General features: G+C 58.2%; 2 protein-coding genes across 2 annotated transcripts in view; one reads left to right on the top strand and one right to left on the bottom strand.

The window, feature by feature from the left end:
- The window catches only part of LOC136303562 (uncharacterized), a gene marked incomplete at its 5' end in the record, with an annotated part of 1,177,971 nt that overhangs the window by 126,478 nt on the left and 1,032,171 nt on the right, over positions 1-19,322 (top strand). The window lies entirely within an intron of this gene.
- Positions 8,919-11,053, bottom strand: LOC136303571 (serine/threonine-protein kinase pim-1-like). Its single transcript, XM_066207203.1, has 6 exons — positions 10,906-11,053; positions 10,383-10,750; positions 10,212-10,262; positions 9,666-10,032; positions 9,272-9,448; positions 8,919-9,025 (listed from the first exon to the last, which is right to left on the bottom strand). Exons 1-6 carry the CDS (start codon positions 11,051-11,053, stop codon positions 8,919-8,921), a joined length of 1,218 nt encoding a protein of 405 aa, XP_066063300.1.

The raw sequence follows: 19,322 nt of genomic DNA, 5'->3' as shown, positions 1-19,322 counted from the left end.
GGATCGAGGCGCTGCCAGAGGAGCGGGAGCAGCACCGGTGCCGGGTGGAGCATCCCGGAATGCCGGAGCCCGGCATCTTCTCCTGGGCTGAGGCGGGGAATGTGGAATGTGGTAACTGGGAGTTTGGGAATGTGGCGCAGTGGGATGGAGGTTACCCTGCCCCTCCTCACCATCCCGTGCTTCCCAGAGCCGGAATCCAGCAGGAATCTCACCCTGGTGGTCGCTGTGTCCGTCATCGCTGCCATCGTGGTCATTCTCCTCATCGGATTCAGCGTCTGGAAGCTCCAATCCGGTTCTGCCCAAACCCATCCTGGGGGCTCACCCTGTTCTTCCCCCCCTCCCAAGACTCCTGGAAATGCCCCCATGACCCCACCAGTCCGCCCCCAAATCCTCCTGGGTCCCCCCTAAGCCCCTCACGGGGATTCCTGGGATTGTCCCCATGTCCCCTCCTCCAGGACTCTGGGGTTCCACCCTGACCTGTCTGTGCCCCCCTGGTTTCTTCCACAGCCCCCCCATGATAGTGGGGGCAGGGGCCGAGTGCTGGTGTCCCCCTGCCTGCAGCAGATCCAGGGGTGAGGGAGTTCAGGGGAGCCCTTCGTATTTTGGGTCCCCTGGGAATTGGGGTGACCCTCGGGGTCCCCCAGGATCTCCCTGAACACGCTGACGCTGCCCAGTGAGAAGGTTCGGACCCGGCATGGGGTCCCAGCTCTGTCACCTGCCCTGCCCAGGTACCCCCCAGCCCCTCCCTGGGAACCTCCAATCTCCCCGTGACACCCCAACCTCCCCTGGAACCCCAAAAACATCCCTGGGACCCTCCAAAAACTCCCCAAGATTGCAAACGACCCGTACGAACCCCCTAAACCCTCTCAGGACATCACAATTCCCATGGGACCTCCCAACACGCCCCCAAGCCCCCTTGAGCAGGTTTATACTTGGCACGGGGTCCTCATCACCACCATCGGCATCACCCAGGTAGCCCCAGACCCCCCCGGGACCCCCAAACCCTCCCGGGACCCCCAAGCTCCCCATGGGGGCTCCACTACCGGAATCAACGGGAGTGGTGTCGCCCTGTCAAGGGGAGTTAAAGCGGCGCCTGACTGTCGGGGGTTCTTAAAGCCGTGATGGTGGGGAGACCCCCAAAAATCCACCCTGGGGGGCACTCTCCCATTTGCTGCACTCGAGGGAGCCCCAGACAATGACGGGTCCTGGGCTGAGCCCCCCACTCAGCCGGGGCTGTGGAGGGAACTGTGGGCGCTGGGACAGGGCTTGGGAGTCCTGGGGTTTACTGGGGGACCCCTACTGGGAACTCCCTTCCCGCTGTCCCACCTCCCCCTATCCCCCCCCTCTCACCCCTTTCCCATTGTTCCCCCAAACCTCCGCTGCCCCCAGCTCGGTTTGGGGGTGACCCACCCCTTTCCCATCGTGTCCCGGCCCGGCCCCGCTCACCCGAGAGCTCCCGGCCCGCGGCCGCACCGACGGAGGAGGAGGAGGAGGAGGAGGAGGGACAGAGGAGGAGGAAGAGGAGGGATGGAGGAGCTGGAGCCGGCAGAGGAGGCACTGCGTGACTTCACTGCTCTCTGGATCTGCAGCTCCTTCGCCCCGGGACCATCGCCCCCGTATCCTGCGGGTGACCGGGGAGGGGGAGCGCGCCCCAAATATCCTGGGCGGTTTTTTTGAAGCGGGGAGGGATGTTTGGAGCTCACAGAAAATATATTTATGGCTCCTGGGGCTTTTTTCTGTCGGGGCCGGGCAGCTTGATGTTTGGATCTCGCAGGGCTCCAGAGCTGAGGCGCAGATGCCCCTCAAGGGGACATGGGGGGTCCCCGGGAGGTGTTTTTGGGGGGTCCCGGTGGCGGTGCCGGCAGAGCCCCGGCGGGAGGCGGGTCCCCCGCGGTGGGGTTGGGCTTCCTTAAGTTGGTGCGTGTCTCTTTGGTGCTGACCCTGCCCGCCAGCTAAACCCTGCGGGCCCCATAGAACCAAAGGTGCCCTGGGAGCCTGCAGGGCCTTGTGGAGCCAGGGGACCGCAGTGACACTGTGGATCTCCTCTCTGCACAACTGTTTTTCAAACCGCAACATCAGTAATTGCTGCCACGCCATAGGCTTAAATAATCCACTCTGTTCACTATTGTTTCAAAGGATGACTTTGATTTCTCCTTGACAATCTGCATCAGTTCCTTCTCCCATGACATCAACGCTTTTCAAGGCCAAGCTCCAGTGAGCAGTTCTCAAACCTCCAGTGTCCTGGAGAAATCTGAGTTCCTATTCCTGTATTGATAACTCTCATTTGCTTCTGATTTGTCCTAATTAATTCTAACGCATGAAGGTCCAGCCCTGCAGCCTCTGGGGTGGCCCTGTCAGGGGCCATCACACCCAGAACAATTTCCCCAGAAGTCAAAGTCTCACTGTGCACGGTTGTATTCGCAAACTGGGCGCAGCTGTGCACATCCAGGGGTTTCCATTTCCCCACTGGGTCCATCGTTAAGGGTATGGAGAACATCTGTGGGATGGGTTCTCCATCAGGACAGGTTCCCATCTCCTCATTTTTTCACCTGCTCCTTCAACTGCCCCTTTGTCTGTTTGATGATCCTGCAGCTTGTGAATAGTCTGGTACATGAAAACACCAGCAGTCCAAATCACTGTATTTTCACAGTAACAGACAAAGCATTCCACACCACAGTATCAGCAAACCCCATAAAAATCGCCAATTTCATCCCTTCCTCCTTTATTCCTTGCAAGCAGTCTCACTAAGTTTAGCACTGACATTTGAGTCGTGGCCAATGCTTTTCTGTAGGGTATTTAGTGTCACATCCCTGAGCAGCCAAAGGTGGCAAATCAGTATTGTCAGCATTACTGCACATTATTATTATTGTTTCACATATAGAGATAGAGATATAGATAGAAACACAGATTTAGACATAGTGGAACACGAGGCTGGTGGGTTGGAGACAGACACACCACACAGTATCTTCTTGAGTTCTGACCAACAGCCACAATTTATTGTTCCAAGCTCCCTTTTATGGTGAGTTTGAATTTCCCGGGCTTGGAAAGCCAACTGGTTGGGAATCTCTGCACTGCCCACATCTCTGGCCAGGGGTGTGTCTGCAGCCAGGGCTTGGATGGGCTTGGCTGAGCTCTTTGTTCCCCCGGGGACTTCTAGAACAAGCCAGGTCAGCCCAGTTGGGTCTGTTATGATCAGACTCATTGTGCCCAGCTGTGAACCAGCTGGACCCTGCTACATCTCCTGCCTTTGCTTTTATTAAAATGCAGATTGTTTTCCGTTATCCCATTTGCAAGGGCCCTTTTGCAGACAGGGTAACACAAGACAGCATGGGTTTAATTTGAAGGAGGTTTTGACAAACTTAATTCTGCTCAGCCAGTGATGTGTCCCATGTACCACTGGAGCTGCAGCACTCACTCCCAGGAGCTGTCAGGCGAGATCACAATCTTCCGGGCTGGCATGTTACAGGTTAACTGCTTATGGTTCCAAACTACAACTTAACACTAAAACAAGAAAACGTTCAACTTTTAAAACCCTGAGAAAAACCAATTAACAGAATTAACAAGATTAACAATTAACAGAAAAACAATTTGTAAACAGAAAAAACCACTCTGTAAACAGAAAACCAGTTTGTAAACAAACAGAATCCTTAAATGCACCGTCACTCTAAGAGTCCCAGCTCTCCACGAGGTCGGTGAACAAGCTGTTTCCAGCACTGTTCCACACACGGCTCCACACCGTCTGTGGAGGGGCCACCAGGAGAATGCTGCTGGTGGTCTTGGACAGGACGTAAGGTAGGACAGACACATCGGGCAGGTGCCCAAAGCGTTCCAGTGTCCTTGCAAAGCACTTTGCAAGGCTGTACTGTTAGCAAAACACCATTAGAATTGCTCTTGTGTCACGGAGACAAGACAACTTTTGAAGCATCCGTAGCATTCAACTGTAAACACCTGCGACAACATTTGATAATTAACTGTGCAGTTAGTTCAAAGACGGTGGGTGCCGTCTTTTTTGCTTGATGAGGTGGAAGCATTCATTCTGGAATGTGCAAAGGATCAGGCCAGCGTGGATTCCACTGCCCAATAACACCAGTAGGATGAAAACTAACAATGAGAATAAACACAGTGATCCACACCTCTGGGCATATCCGGTGGACTTGTCTGTTGGTGATAGCTTGCTCTGCTGTTTCAACAGCAGCTTTTGCCTCTAGGATTAATTTTCTGGGGAAAGTTAATTCAGAGTCACCCTTTAGGAGGTCAAATAAAGGTGCTAGTTGAGAGTCAGTCAGTCCTAGGTAAGGTGTGACCCAGTTGATGGTACCCAAGAGTTTTTGTGCATCGTTTAGAGTCAGAATTTTGGTTGGAAACGGAATTGTTTGTGGCTGTATGGTCTGGTTCATTATTTTGAGTCCCAAATATTTCCAGGGTGGTTGCTGCTGCACTTTCTCTGGTGCTACTTGCAGCCCAAGTGGTTTGAACGCTTGCAACAGGCTTGGCTGAATCAGTGAGAGTTCTTTTCTGGTTTGGGTTGCAATCAAAATGTCATCCAGGCCATGGTAACAGTATGCCCCTGGCAACTGTTCTCTCACTGATCAGAGTACCTGAGCAACACCCCACTGACACATCGTGGGGCTGTTTCCCACGCCTTGGGAAAGTTCTTTCCACTGGTAACGTTGCACTGGTGCAGCGTTATTAATAGAAGGCACGGTCAAGGCAAACTTTGGGGTATCATCTGGGGGTAATGGAAGAGTGAAAAAACAGCCCTTTACGTCCACAATCAGGATGTCCCAGGAGGCAGGCAGCATTGTGGGACATCGATGGCACACCAGGCTGCAATGTGCCCATTCTCTCCATCGTGGAATTGGTTTTTCTCAGGTCATGGAGTAACCTCCACTTAGCAGATTTCTTTTTTATAACAAATACTGGGGTGTTCCAAGGGCTCATAGATGGCTCTATGTGTCCTTGAGCCAGTTGTTCCTGTACCAGGGTTTTTAGGGCATCTAAGTCTCTCCTTTTCAAGAGACCACTGTGGTACCCACTCAGGCTGAGTAGTGAGCCATTTCAGAGCCAGTGTGGGGTACTTTACACCCTCTAATACAGTGGCCCCTGTCAAAAATCTGTTCCCACCTCAGCCCACTCCAGAGCCAGAGAACTCTAGGGAAGGGCTTCCCATCCGGGAATTTCGGATAGGACTGATTCCTCACCTTTAGATTTAAAAAGTGTCATTTTGTGCTGATCCGGCCAAGCTATGCCAATTTTGTTTTCGCAGTGGGCAGGCTCAGCACCAAGGACACAGACACCACCTGAAGGAATCAGTGAAATTTACTACAGTTCAAAGCAGCAAAGGAGCACAGAAGGAGCAGCTCAGCAATGCAGCCAGCCGTCACTACCACGGATTGCCCGCAGTGATTGAGAAAGATCCATCACCAGTTACCCTCAGCCTTTCCCATCACCCACACCCACACAGCAGCTGGGGAAGCTGTCACAGCCAAGAACTGCAGAGCCTCTCCCGGACACTGGGAATTCCTGCAGCTGCCTCCAGCCACAGCTGAGGCTCCAGCCTGGCTGGGAGAGGGCCCAGCTTTGATAGTGCTGAATAAACAAACTGCCAGCAGCACTCCTAGTGCAGGAACATCTGGTTGCATCCTCCTCTTGGGTTTCTCCCAAAGCCTGGCCAGGGCCCAAGGAGGAACCAGGGGAGTTGCCTTTGACCCTACAGCCCCGAACAAGGCCAGATGTCAGACTTCATGGCCTTGTCTGGCTTCTAAATACAGAAAGGTCAATACATGTTTCACTAAGGAGAGGATGCATCTATTACAACGCTAATGACGGTGCCTATTTTGTTAACGAGCAGATACAAAGATAACCTTTGGCTGGAAGGTTCATCGAGAGGTCACCTTTGGCTCAGGGCCGCTTGTTCAGGCCTCAGTCAGGCCTCTTGTCCAGGCCTTGGCACTTCAGGCTTTAGTGCTGGGCTTGACACTGCTGGCTTAACACTGGGACTTGATGAGCTCCCAGGTCTTTCCCAGCAGAAAGGATTCTGTATTCCCATGATTTTATCTGCTGGATTCAGTCAGGTCCATGTTAGCAGCATTACTTTGGTCAAAAAGTTCCCTCTTGGTCAGCTCTTGTGGCCTAAGGCTTCAGCTCCTTCAGCTCCTGGTGCTAAGCTGCTCACGCTGAACGAGACGACTCAGAGAGAAGAATACAGTTCATCCAATTCCTTCTGGGACACTGAGAGGGGAGGGTGTGCAAACAGGAGCATTGTCTGGTGTCCCCTCCTCTCTGCCCTTCACGCCTTTCAGCGCTTAGAAACAGCCGAGAGCTTTCTCCAAGAGTGCGATGAAGCAGCTGCTCCTGCTCCCAGGTCCGGCTCTCTCCAGTCTCTGACCTTGCCTGCTTTTGTCCCTCTTGCTGTGCCCTCTGTTCCCCCGGGGCTCGGTGCCTGCTGCCCAGGACTGTGGAAGTGGCACAGATCCAGGGGTCGAGACCCTCCTTCCTCTGCCCTTGCAGCTGCCTGCTCACAGCAGCCTTTTCCATCTGGAAGCTCCACGTGGAGAGGGAGTCCTCACCTCTGTTCCTTGCACAACCCCCAGGAGCCCAGGGCTGCCATCTCAAGTCCCTGCGGGCCCTGAGGGCTCCCGGGTGCCTCAGGCTGCTGTGACACCGCTGCCCACGGGAGGGAACAGTGGCGGGGGCTGTGCTCAAAGCCAGCTCCATGTGCTGCTGCTGCTGCTACTGCTGCGGGGGTCGTTTGTCCAGCCCTGCCCCAGACTGAGGGATCGGATCCAGGCCCTGCTGCTGCTCCCTGGGGATCAGGCACAGTTTGGTTGTCGCCGTCAGGGCCAGCAGAAGCCGTGGCCGGAGCAGCGGGTGCTGACAGTGCCCCGAGGCCCGGGGCCGGAGGTGTTCCTGTGCTGGGGGCTGGCCGGAGCTGCCCCTTGTTCTCCCTCTGCCTCCCGCAGAGCTGGGCCGGGCACAAGTGGGGCAGCACAGCAAACAGGGAGCCTGCCAGTCTCTTCCAGCCCTGTCTGCTCAGAGTTTGGGCCTTGGAGCTGCAGGTGGACACAGGCAGCTGCTCCTGCTCCCTCTGCGTGTCCCCGTGTTCAGCAGTGCTGCTCCATCAGTCTGTGCCCAGCAACGGGGAAAAGCCTCAGCCCTGCAGGGCCAGGAGCTGCCGGGCTCTGCCTGGGGAGCTGCTCCACACGGGAACCAGCAGCAAAGGACATTCCTTCCCTAGGACAAGTTTTCTATTAAGGAAAGAAAAAAAAAAAAGGAAATTAAAAACAACACAGAAAAAAATTGGAAGATAAAAACAAAACCCAAGTGCAGCGTAGTAAAAATACTTTATAGCTTTGGATAAAGAGATAACTGAACTTTTTCAAATGAGATCTCCGTTATTTACTCCATAAATGTGCTGATGGCATGGATCCATCCTGCTGACCTCAGCAGCCTTTTAAAAAAGATTTTGTGGTTTGTTTCCAGTATTATCTTAAATTGTGATTGAAGCAATAGGAAATTGCTTTGTGCCCCGCCAGCTCCAAGCAGGACTGGGAATCTAAACTTTGCCAAACCCCAAATCCTTTACAAGACGACCTTCCTTCTCACCCTGTGAATGAGCTGCACATTCCCTTTGAAATTGTCAGGGGTTTCGTAAAGACGCAAAGTCCCACTTACAGCTTTTTGCTCTGCTTGGGAAGTGCAGAAGGGCAATTCTTCATCCATCTGCTCCAGACTGCACTGCCTTAGGAACGCCGTCCACTCGCCAGGTTTTGCTCACTTGTGGCACTTCTGGAGGAGGAAGAAAGGGCAGTTGCACGATTCCAGCCAAAAAAGGAATGAAGAGCGGGACAGACAAAACATCCTGTGGAGATCCAGGCGTTCAGCTGGAACTGTGGAGTGCTTGGGTTCTTGCCAATTGGATGTGGATCCCTCACTGCAATCTCTTGGCCTGCAGGAGAGTCTCACTCACCTGCAAAAGCAGAAAGCTCACTCAGTGGGCTCAGAATGGGCTCGTCTGATGCAAAGCTGTCAGAACAATGTGAGGGCAGAGCCGGCCCAGCCGTGCCTGGGGCTGAGCCCAGCAGAGCCCTGGCAGAGCCCAGAGCAGCCTCAGCACCCGCAGAGCCCGGCTGGAAGGAGAGAAACCAGAAAGTGCCCGTCAGCTGAAGGCTCCTGTCCCCTCGTCCCGAGCGCCCGCAGTGCCCAGGCCACGCTGGCCGTGCTCAGAGCTGGGCCCAAAGCTGCCCATCACTGCTGCCTTTGGGGGCAGAGCAGGAGGGCAGGACACGTGCCCAGCCTGCAGCCGGCCACGGCACATCCAGCCCTCAGCAGCTGCGCAGAGCCAAAAGGCAGCTTGACGGCCGAGTGAAGAATCTGTGGCGTCTGCCCCAGCAAAGGGAGGAACCTTTGGTGCCCGGCCAGGCCGTGCCATGCCCACATCTGGGAGCATCCCCCCAGCTGTGGACTCACCTGCAAACTGGGCCCCAGGGAGCGTGTCTGAAGAAGGTGCCAGAATCCAAGTCGATCATCTTCAGCTGCCGGTGGCCAGGTCGAGGAAGAGCTTGGCATCCTTGGGGTTGTCCTTGGTGTCTCCAGCAGCAGCCCCACCTGATACAGCTTCTCCAGGGGCTCCTCCTTCCCTGGGGGCCAGACCAGGCTGTCAGTGCTCTGCCCAGGGCCCCAGGCACCAACGAACCAGGACAAGCATAACTAGGGTGGATGGTGGCCACCAGTGCTTGCTACACCAGGTCTCCAGCTCCGCCCCAGCACAGATGTTCCCATCTGGTCATCCCTGCTCAGAGCTACAGGCAGGACAAAAAACACTCTGGTTTTCTTTAGCACTGATTGCCATGAGATGTGTGGAGCTCTTACCTGTCAGGTCTTTGGATCAAACTGTGCACATGGACCTCTCCCATCTTCTAGGGCAGATGAACACCCTGCAGCCAAGGATCACTGAAGAGGTCTTCTAAGGATGGCCTGTCCAAGGGTTGCATGGACAAACACCTCCTGATAACATTTTGGCACTCTGAAGAGAGAAACCAGAAACCAGCAGTCAGTTGGAGAAGGATCCCGTCTGCTTTGCCCCTCCATTCCCGTGCCCAGGCCATGCTGGGTGTGCCCAGAGCTGTGCCTAAACTTCCCCATGGATTCTCTGTTTGGAGGAGAGCAGGACATGTGCCACCTCCTCAGCAGCTGCCAGAGCAGGGTGCTCATCAGCCTGCTGCTGTCTCCCAGCACCGGGATTCCCCTGTGCCCAGAGATGAGGACCCACCTTGAGAGAGCCATCGTGGGAACAAGATGCGCCCCCAGATGAACTGCTGGCCCCTCCTGAACGGGTGCTTCCCCATGACCAGGTGGTACAGCAGGAGGCCCAGGGACCAGATGGTCGCTGCCTCGCCGTGGTAGCGTTGGTGGTGGATCCACTCTGGTGGGCTGTAGGGCAGGGTTCCTATGGAACACAGACGGAGTTCATCAGGGGATGCTGCAACTCCTAAAGCCTCGCCCCGGCATCCCTGGGCGTGTGGGGGCTGGCCCCCTCCCGCCCCCACCCAAAAGCAACTTGGCTCAAGAAATAACGCTGCTCCTAGCAGCGAGAGGGGGAAGCCGCGGTGCTACAGCCAGGCTGGGCCGTGAGATGCCCAGGAACATCCCCTGAGAGGGCTCACCTGCAAATTGCCTGTAGGCTGTGTCTTGGAGGAAGGCGCCACAGCCAAAGTCGATCAGTTTGAGCTGCCCGGTGGCCAGGTCGAGCAGGATGTTCTCGGGCTTGATGTCGCGGTGCAGGACCCCGCAGCTGGTGCAGTGCCGCACGGCCTCCAGCACCTGGCGGAACAGCCCCCGCGCCTCCTCCTCCGGCAGGAACCTCCGCTCCGCCAGGAAACCCGAGAGGTCCTGGCACCGCTCCGGACGCTCCAGCACCAACAGGAAGCTGTCGGGGAGCTCAACCCACTCCAGCAGCTGAATGATGCCACCACATCCAGAGGACAGCCTGTCCAGCAGCACGATTTCCAGGGGTGCACGGGCGCCGTTGGGCTGCCGAAGGACCACGATGCCGTCAGTGGGGCTGAGGCTGTGCCAGGGCTCGGGAACCCCTCACCCAGCCCCGGATGCTCTGGGCCCCCCGCTCAGCCCACGCCCGCTCTCCCTGCAGGGCTCCCGCCGGCTCTTCCCCTGCCGGGCCCCAGCTTCTCCCGCCGGCCCCGCTCACTCACCAGCTCGCCCCAGTGCTGGACGCGGGCCCGGGGCACGCATTTGATGGCCACCTGCGAGCAAAGGCCAGCAGCGGGCTCAGCTCGCCGCCTGCCCCGCCGCGCCCCGATCTTCTCCTCCTCCTCCTCCGCCCTCCTCCTCCTCCTCCGCCCGCCGCCAGCCCCGCCGCTCACCGGGGCGCCGTCCGAGAGCCGCGTCCCCGAGTAGACGCTGCCGAAGCCTCCGCGCCCCAGCAGCGAACCCAGCCGGTACCGGTCCTGCAGGGCCTCCCGCGCCTCCCCTGCGGGCGACACGCGGCCCTCAGCGCTCGGCCCGGGGCCAGACACGGCCCCCGAGCGCCCCCCGAGCGCCCCGGGCCGGGCATCCCCACCCGCCCCGGGCCCCGGCGGCTCGAGGCCGGCGGCTGCGCTGCCGAGCGGCGGAGCTCGGGCCGGGGAAGCCGCGGCGGAGGCGGCGGGAGCGGCCGCGCCGCGTGTGTCCTTAGCGGGGCCCGGGAGGAGCCGGGGTCGGGGCCGGGGCCGGGGCCGGGGCCGGGGTCGGGGTCGGGGTCGGGGCCGGGGCCGGGATCGGGGCCGGGGTCGGGGTCGGGGTCGGGGTCGGGGCCGGGGCCGGGGCCGGGGTCGGGGCCGGGGCCGGGGCCGGGGCCGGGGCCGGGGTCGGGATCGGGTCGGGGCCGGGGCCGGGGCCGGGGCCGGGCTCGGGACAGGCGCAGCCAAAGCGCAGCGATGCCGCCCCGGCCCCAGGCACTGATGCCCGCCCAGCACCGCCACAGCCAGCACCGCCAGAGCCGGGCGGAGCCCAGACCGCGGCGGGACGCCCGGGGCCGGGGGCGGGCCCGGGGCATGGCCCAGCCGTGCGGGGGGAGAGGGAGAGGCCGGGACGGGGACGCCGAGAGGGGCCGGGGAGGTCGGGAAAGGGACACCGGGAGAGGCTGCGGGACAGCGAGACAGAGTGCGGGACAGCGGGAGAGGGAGAGGAGGAACAAGAGAGGGACGGGGACGGGTCGTAGACGCCGTAGACGCCGTAGACTCGCTGCTGCCGCTGCTGCTGCCGCTGCCGCCGCTGCAACTGGAGCCCTGGGGCCGTTTGTCCGCGTGTCCGTTCCACGCTCCAGCCCCGCGCTCCCCGGGGGCAGCCCCCGAGCCGCTCCAAACACGGCAACTTGGCCGTGCTGAGCCCACATCCAGAGGCCTGACTCCTGCGCCGTGGCGGAGGAATTCCCTCGGTCGCTGCTGTGCATTGTCCCTGCTGAGGCTCAGACACTGTCAGGACACATTCCCTGGTTGTAGGATTCGTGCCCGACCCAAGCACTATGCTTATGTCTCCAGCGTTACTTTGCAGCAAAAACAGGGGAAGGCAAACTGTGTACGGCCCATGGTATTTTCGAGGGTCTGAAACTCACTAAGTCATCGATCTGAGAGGTGAGATCCATTTGGAATTAATGGCACGGAGAAGTAGTGCAACACGGAAAAGGGAAGCATAGAAATAAATAGAGGAAAACGTCTTGGTTTATTTCTTGCGTTTTCATTTCACTTCTGGAAAGCTGTTGCAGTTTTCCAGCAACCTTCACCACAGTCCCAGCTGCTCTTTTCAAGAACCTTTGGTGGAGAACGAGGTCGAGCTTCTGGCACAAGATGTGCCACCAACTGCAGCTTCTCCTGGATTTCCATACTGAGTGCAGCACGACTTTTGCAGCAAAGCAGGACAAATGTTTGGAAAACTTTACGATTTGTCCTTTCTTTTTTCCTTGTGGACTGGGGAGTTGTGCCATTGGTAAGGTTTTCCTTGTTACTGTTTTAATCCAAGAAAACAGGAGGTGGCACCAGCACTTGTTGGGGAATGCAACCCTGACTGAATCCAGAGACAGAATCTCCCTGACACTGTGTGAGCTCCCCGGGCTGGGCTCAGGTTCCTGCTGGGACTCTGCAGAGAGCTCCAGCTGGGATCAGCAGCAGCTGGAAATACCTCTGGGCATCTCCCTTTTCTGCTGCTCGGAGGAAGCAATGAAGTGAGCCAAGAAGTTCTGGTTTTTCTTTCTCCGGGTGCATTTTTGCATTTTTTTTGACACCCCAGCGGCAATTTTTGTGATGGCCTCTCTAAGTTGATTCTATTTCAGCAGCACCAGCAGCAGGGCTGTGTTGGAGCGCTGCAAATGTGGCCTGTGTGGCTTTAATTCCCCTCGACTTAGTGCCCGGGGACTTGGGAGCATTTCAATCTCTTCTTTGCACGGTGCCTGCAACAGAAAGACTGAGTTCACTGTCACAAAAGCACAGCGGGCAGCAAGGATGGAAAAAAGGCAATTGCAGTTGTCCTGATAAAATCCAGTCGGCAGCCAGAGGGGTGCAGCAGCCGCCGCGATCTCCAATTGCCAAGGCAAAGGCAGCAGCAGCCTCCTGCCGTCACCTCGGGCTGAGTGAAACAGTGCTGAAAACAGCGCTGGAAGCCGACCCTTCCTTTCTCTGGAGGCTGGGTCGGGGCAGCACAGGCGGGCCCTGAGCAGTCTGGGCTGTTGGCGGGTGAGCGTTGCTCCAGGCCGCACTGGAGCCGGACAAAGGCCTTGGAAGGCGAGGCAGGAGCAGGTGGGAAGGGGCCGGCGCTGCTGCTGCTCCTGCCCGGGAGCCCCGGCCGGGCCGGGCCGGCGCCCGCTGCGCTGCGGCTCCTGCTGCTGCCAGAGCCGGGCGGGCCTCGGGGACAGGGAATGGACACGGGGGGACAGCAAAGGCCGGCGGGGCTGCGGGGATGCTGGTGCTGGGGCCAGCGCCGGCACGGAGCTTCGGCCGCAGTTGACCCGGAGGGAACCGCTGGGCAAAGGCTCCATTTCAGCCTTTCTTTCCTCACGGCTGCGAAACGACCGAAATAAAAGGAGAACCAGCAGGGCCCGGCCCCTTCTCCTTCGGGAGGAGCTCCACGCCTGGGGCCGGGAGGGGCCCTGAGGGGCCGGGAGGGGCAATGAAGGGCCATGAAGGGCTGTCGGGGGCCAGGAGAGGTTCTGTGTAGCCAGGAGGGGTTTGAGGGGCCGTGAGGAGCCTCAGCCCCGGCAGCAGCGGGGTCCCACCGTGTCCCCAGGGCAGGGCAGCCGTGAGGGGCCGCGAGTGCAGACGTGGCAGCAGAGCGGGCTTGGGGCACCTCCGGGAGGGGATGAGAGCCTTCCCCAGCTCCAAACCACACCAAACCCACCACTAACAGGATTTCCCATCTTTAGAATCCACTGGCAACTTGGAGTCCACTGAACCGTTTAATCCCAGTGGAAAATGCAAGGGAATTTTCCTAATGACTTACATCCAGCCTTGGTTAATCGTGTCTAAGATGTAAAAATCTGACCAGTGAAAAGTAACACTAATAAATAATAAGAACAATAGCAAGAAATAAACTCCCAAATCCCAACACTCAGCACCACACCAAAATGACAAACCTCATTTTTCTTTACTAGCACAAGGTTCATGAAAACAAATGCTGTTAACTTTCTCCACCTCACATCTTCCCCACCAGACAAATGAGGCCGTTTGCAGTGTTTAATACAAGTCACAATGGAGGGCTGGAGGGAAGAACGGGGAGACACTACCAATTTACATGTCAAACCCAGCGGTCCAGCTTCAAAGTGGAGAGAATAAAATGGAATGGGGGCAGGGGCTGGTCAGATGTTCCTCTAAAGGATGGCAAAATCACCTCCAAGTGAACAGGAGGGGAAAATCAATCCCTATAAACCACCCAGTGTGTTCAGGGACTCAGCTGTGAGGAGCTGGACATGGACAGAGGCATCTGGAACAGTTCTTTCCTCAGGCTGAGCTCTCCAGCCTGGCCCTGAAGTCAATCAAGTGCTTTCCCAGAGCATTCCATGGTTGCCAACCACCCTTCAAGATGTGGCTCACAGGAGCAGAGAACCTTTCTCAAGGTTCTGAGCAGAAAAAGTGGCAAGAGATGCCCAATTCAGAGCTCTGTTTAAAAACCTGGAAAATAAAAATCAGTTGAACTCTGAAGCCCAGCGGTGGCTCCCAGAATCTCAGAGCCAAGGGAAAACGGGAAAGGCTTTTTACAAGAACCAACGCTGAAGAGCTCCCAGATGAATGTGTGTGACATTTTGAGAGGCTTCCAATTTTCCACAGTTTCCCTTGAATTGTTGAAATTGATTTTGCCTTTGCCTCCTCTTGCACTAAAGGAGCCTCATTTCAGCACCAGGAAGGCAAAGCTCATTCCTGGCCCTGGCTGCTGCTGTCCGTGCAGCATTTCCATCCCTCCCGTGGCCTCTTCCCTCAGGGTCCCCAGCAGCAGCAGCAGCTGCCGGAGCAGCACATGGAAGCTGCAGATGGAAGTGCTGCCCACCCCAGCCTGAAGCTGCACAAGGATCCTGCTGCCAGGAACCCCAATATTCCCTCCCAGGGGCCCTGCAAACAGTCACCAATTTTCAGAAGAGCAGTGTGGACAGCAGCTGCACCTGGCCATTATCCTCTATGAAAGGAAGAAAAAAAGACCTCAGCATCGGCTGCTCGGGGCTCAGCTGGGCGTGAGCCTGCAAACCCACAGGGCACCAAGTGTTTGGTGGGCACACAGTGGCCGTGGCTGGGGGCACAGAGCCTTGCATGGTCAGAGAGTGGCAGGAGCACCGCAACCAGCTGCAGGGCGACAGGGCTGGGTCTCAGCATGTCCTTGTCCAAAACTGCAAAGCTGAGCATCACGGCCGTCATCCTGACTGACTGTTCATCTGTGTCCCGCAGGAGCTCCACAAAATGTTCAGTCAGGGGCCACACTTTTTTGGCCTGTGAGGAACACAAGTCGTGAAACGCCGCCCTGGTGCCAACAGGGCCCAGAGGCCAAAGGCCTGTCCCGAGGTCCTCGGGCAGCCGAACCAGGAGGCAGGAGAGCTGGGAGCAGCTGCCTGAGCTCTCGAAGCCCAGCCAAGCCCAAGCGACTGCATTCCCCAGCTCAGCTCCAGCCACTGCCCCCTTGTCACCATTGAGGGAGGGATCCTCAGTGAGCTCGAGAAGGGCCCTGAGCACAAGGTTACACCTTTCCCTGCACTCACTCCGCAGGTACTTTGGGGGAGCGCCAGAGCAGCCGGCTGGCAGGAGCATGGCAGCTCCCCGGGGGCTGCTTGTGGCCTCTGACACCCAATTCCTCAGGGCTTCCCACCAGCCCAGCCCCTCAGAGTCTCCCCCAGCCCGGCCAGCCTGCCCGGCAGCAGAGGCGCAGCCCCACAGCAGCTCCAGAGGAGCCCGATCAAGAGGCACCGCGGAGCCCTCAGCAATCCGGCCAGCAGCACACGGGCAGGAGGACACAGACGGCGGTTCCTGGCTGGCACAGGGCTTGTGGCCATCTCCAGGCTCCGGCCTCGCAGGGATGCCCACAGCTCCGGCCCCCGCCCACGCGCTCTCTCGGCAGTGCAAAGGCTTCCGCAGGACCACCGAGGGCCGAGGGGCTTCTGGCCATTTTCCCTGCAAGGCTGCACGCCTGGGCAGCTTGCTGAGCACAAAGCACCCTTTTCCCCCTCTTCTCCTGTGCACCCAGGGCAGCAAAAGAAAAATCCTGGGAGTCTGTGTATTGTAACACATATCCTATATTTATATACTGAAGAAAAGAAAGAAGAAAAGAAGAATCCTGTAGAAGAAGAAAATCCCCGCTGGCTCAGTTGGCCCCAGCAGGCAGAGTGTCCCAGATCAGCTCTCCGCAGAGCTCCAGCAGCGCAGCCAGCCCAGGCCCAACAGACGAGGCCGTGTCTTCCGTGCCCTGCGGAGCTGATCTCGCAGCTTCCGCAGGATGGAGTACGGAGCTCTCTGGACTGCCCGGAGGACCAAGGCTGTTTCATGGCCAGGTTTCTGATGGCAGGGCTGCTGTCATCTGCCGTGTCTTCAAGGGCTGCAAGACAGAGGAACACGGGGCCATAGCCCTGATCAGCAGGGACCCGAGGAGAGCCCCCTGCCAGGGCCAGCCCAGCCCGCTCTTGCCATGGCCACGAGGGAGCAGGGACCAAGCGGATTGAAACATTAATTTTGAAGAATTACAGACTTTAACTGGATATTGCTGAAGTAAGACAGATAGACTTCCCTTTTGATAAGCAGAAGCCGGATTTAAGGAACTGATAAATCATGGGGCCTGTCAACTTATGTTTGTGTGTTCTGACTAATCAATAGGCTTCAAGAAGGACAATGAATTCAGAAATCAAATACTCCTGGGAAATGGGATTCAGTCGTCACGCAACGCTAAAAGGTTAAAAAGTCAAAGCGAAGAAGACTCACTTACTTCATCATTTTGAGACCCCGCCCCATAAAAAAGACCACCGACCCATTTCAAAGAACAAACCACGCATGCTTAATAGCTTTTGGCTAATTACCATAGGGAGCGGGGAATGGGAGGTACTAAAGTCATGAATATACATTTGTGTTTTGGGTATTCAATCCTTCTGTACATAAAAAGACCCTGTGATCTTCTGTGAGCGCGCGTGTGTTCGGGAGCTATCCCGCACGCTGCCCGGCGTCGTAATTAAACATACACTTTCTAACTCTAAACTGCCGGAGAGTCTTTTGTCCGTCATTGTTGGATATCGGCATTAGGGCGATATTCCTATTTTTTTTTAATAATTCAATAGAACACCCCAAATTGCCCAATTTGGACCCCAAATTTCCAAGAATTAGCTGTATAGAGCCAAAATTCACAAAAATTTCCTTTATGGGCCCCAAAACTCCACTATAGAGATGCCAAGACTCCCCCAGACCCCCTTACATCCCATGTAGAGAACCCCAGATCCCCTATAGGGTCCCCCAGGCGCCCCCGGACCCTCTATCGAGCCCCTACATATCCCCTCAGACCCCCCCTGGGGACCTCCAGACCCCCCCAGACCCCCCAAATCCCCCACAGACACCCAGACCCCATTTAGGGACGCCCGGACCCCTTTACGGATCCCGCTGGACCCTCTACAGAGCCCCCAGACCCCGATAGAGCCCCTAGACCCGCCCAGCCCCCTTTAGGGATCCCCAGACCGCCCTAAAGCCCCTACAGACCGCCCCAAATCTCCTGCAGATCCCCCATAAAATCCGCTAAGGAGACTTCCAGGTCCCCCCAGACCCCTATAGATCCCCTATAGATCCCCTATAGATCCCCCATTGCCCCACCGTAGGTCTCGGACACGCCGGAGCCGGCTCGGGGGACCCGGAATAAAGATGGCGGCGCCTGGGAGAGCCACCTCTGGGTAATGTACGCATGCGCTCGAGGGAACGCGCCAGCAGATGGGCGGGGCCCAAGGGAAAAGAGGCGTGGCCAATGAAAGGGCGGGGAACGAACGGAACGAGGCGGGGTCAGAGAAGGGCGGGAACTGGGAGGGGAAAGGGGCGGGGTCCAGGAAACGGCGGGAATTCTGAGGGGAAATGGGCGGGATCAGGGGAACGCGCGGTCCTAAAAGGGCCCGGTTTGGCTTAAAATCACCCAAAAGACCCTAAAATCTCCGGCACCGAGACCGAGACCGACACCAGAAACGGCACCGAGACCGAGACCGACACCGGAACCGAGACCGGCACCGCTCCGGGACCCGCACTGTGGGACCGACACCGAAACCGGCACCAGAACTGGTACCGGAACCAAGACTGAGACCGACACCGGCACTGGGACCGGCGCCGGGAGCGCTTCGGAACCGGCACCGGCACCAGGACTGCTCCAGGACTGCGGCCAGAACCGAGACCGGCAGCGCTCCGGGATCGAGACCGAGACCGGCACCGGAACCAGCACCGAGACTGGCACCGCTCCGGGACCAAGACTGGGATTGGCACTGGGAGCATTCCGGGACCAAAAACGGCACCGGCACCGCTCCGACACCGAGACTGAGACAAGGACTGAAACTGGAACCGGCACTGGCACCGAGACTGGCACCGCTCCGGGATCGAGATCGGCACCGCGACCGGAATCAGCACCGGGAGCGCTCCGGGACCGAGACTGAGACCGAGGCCGAAACAGGGACCGGGATCGGACCCGGAATCGCTCCGGGATCGGCTCCAGGATCGCTCCGGGACCGCCGCGTTCGCTCCGGGGAGTTTTGGCCGCGTCCCCGGGCGGGACTGGGAGGGACGGGGAGGTTGCCCTGGGCCGGGCGGGACCGCCTCGGTTCGCATCGTTCCGAGGCGGCCACCCCGGTCCAGATGATCCCAGTCTCTATGGTTCTGATTCAGATGGTCCAGCCTGTGAAATCCCAGTCCATGTGACCAAGAACTCTCCAAGTGTGATTTACTCTCAAACCACATCCCACCCACCCAGCCCCACACAATCCCGATCCCAACATCCGCCCACAAAAATATCCCCAAACCCAGGGACCCCCCCGGGATATTTGGGGCGAGCTCCCCCTCCCCGGGCACCTGCGGGATGGGGGGCGATGATCCCGGCGGTGCCGCCAGTTCAGGGAGCGCTGGAGCCGCCGCTCCCTCCGCTCGTCTTCTCCTCCCGCTCCTGCTGCCGCTGCGCCTCTTCCTCCCTCCCTCCTCCTCCTCCCCCGGGCCCGGGCCCGGCCTGGGAGGGCGGGGCCAAGGAAAGGGCGGGAACTGGGATGGGAAAGGGGCGGGGCCAAGGGGACGCGCGGTCCGAAAACCGCCCGGGTTCGCTTAAAATCGCCAATTGTGCCGAAAATCCACCGTAAATCCACCAGGTTTAGCTTCAAATCATCCAAATGGGCCAAAAATCTCCGGGAACGGGACAAGATCAGCACCGGAACCCGCACCAACACCAAGGCTGAGACCGTCACCGCAACTGAGACCGGCCCCGCACAGGCACCGGCACTGGGACCGACACCGAAACCGGCACCAGAACTGGTACCGGAACCAAGACTGAGACCACGACCGACAATGCGACCGGCGCCGGGAGCGCTCCGGAACCGGCCCCGGGAAGGCTCCAGGACCGCGGCCAGAACCGAGACCGGCAGCGCTCCGGGACAGACCGAGACCGGCACCGGAACCAGCTCCGAGACTGGCGCTGATCCGAGACCGAGACTGAGACCGAGCCCGAAACCGGGACGGGGATCGGACCCGGAATCGCTCCGAGATCGCTCCGGGACCGCCGCGCTCGCTCCGGGGAGTTTTGGCCGCGTCCCCGAGCGGGACTGGGAGGGACTGGGAGGGACTGGGCGGTTCCCCGGGGCCGGG

The sequence above is a fragment of the Chamaea fasciata genome, unplaced genomic scaffold (genome assembly GCF_029207755.1).
Source record: "Chamaea fasciata isolate MVZ Bird 193981 ecotype frontalis unplaced genomic scaffold, bChaFas1.0.hap1 SCAF_37, whole genome shotgun sequence".
Lineage (NCBI taxonomy): Eukaryota > Metazoa > Chordata > Aves > Passeriformes > Sylviidae > Chamaea > Chamaea fasciata.
Note: the sequence above shows the minus strand (reverse complement) of the source record. Positions and strands in the feature narration are given on the sequence as shown.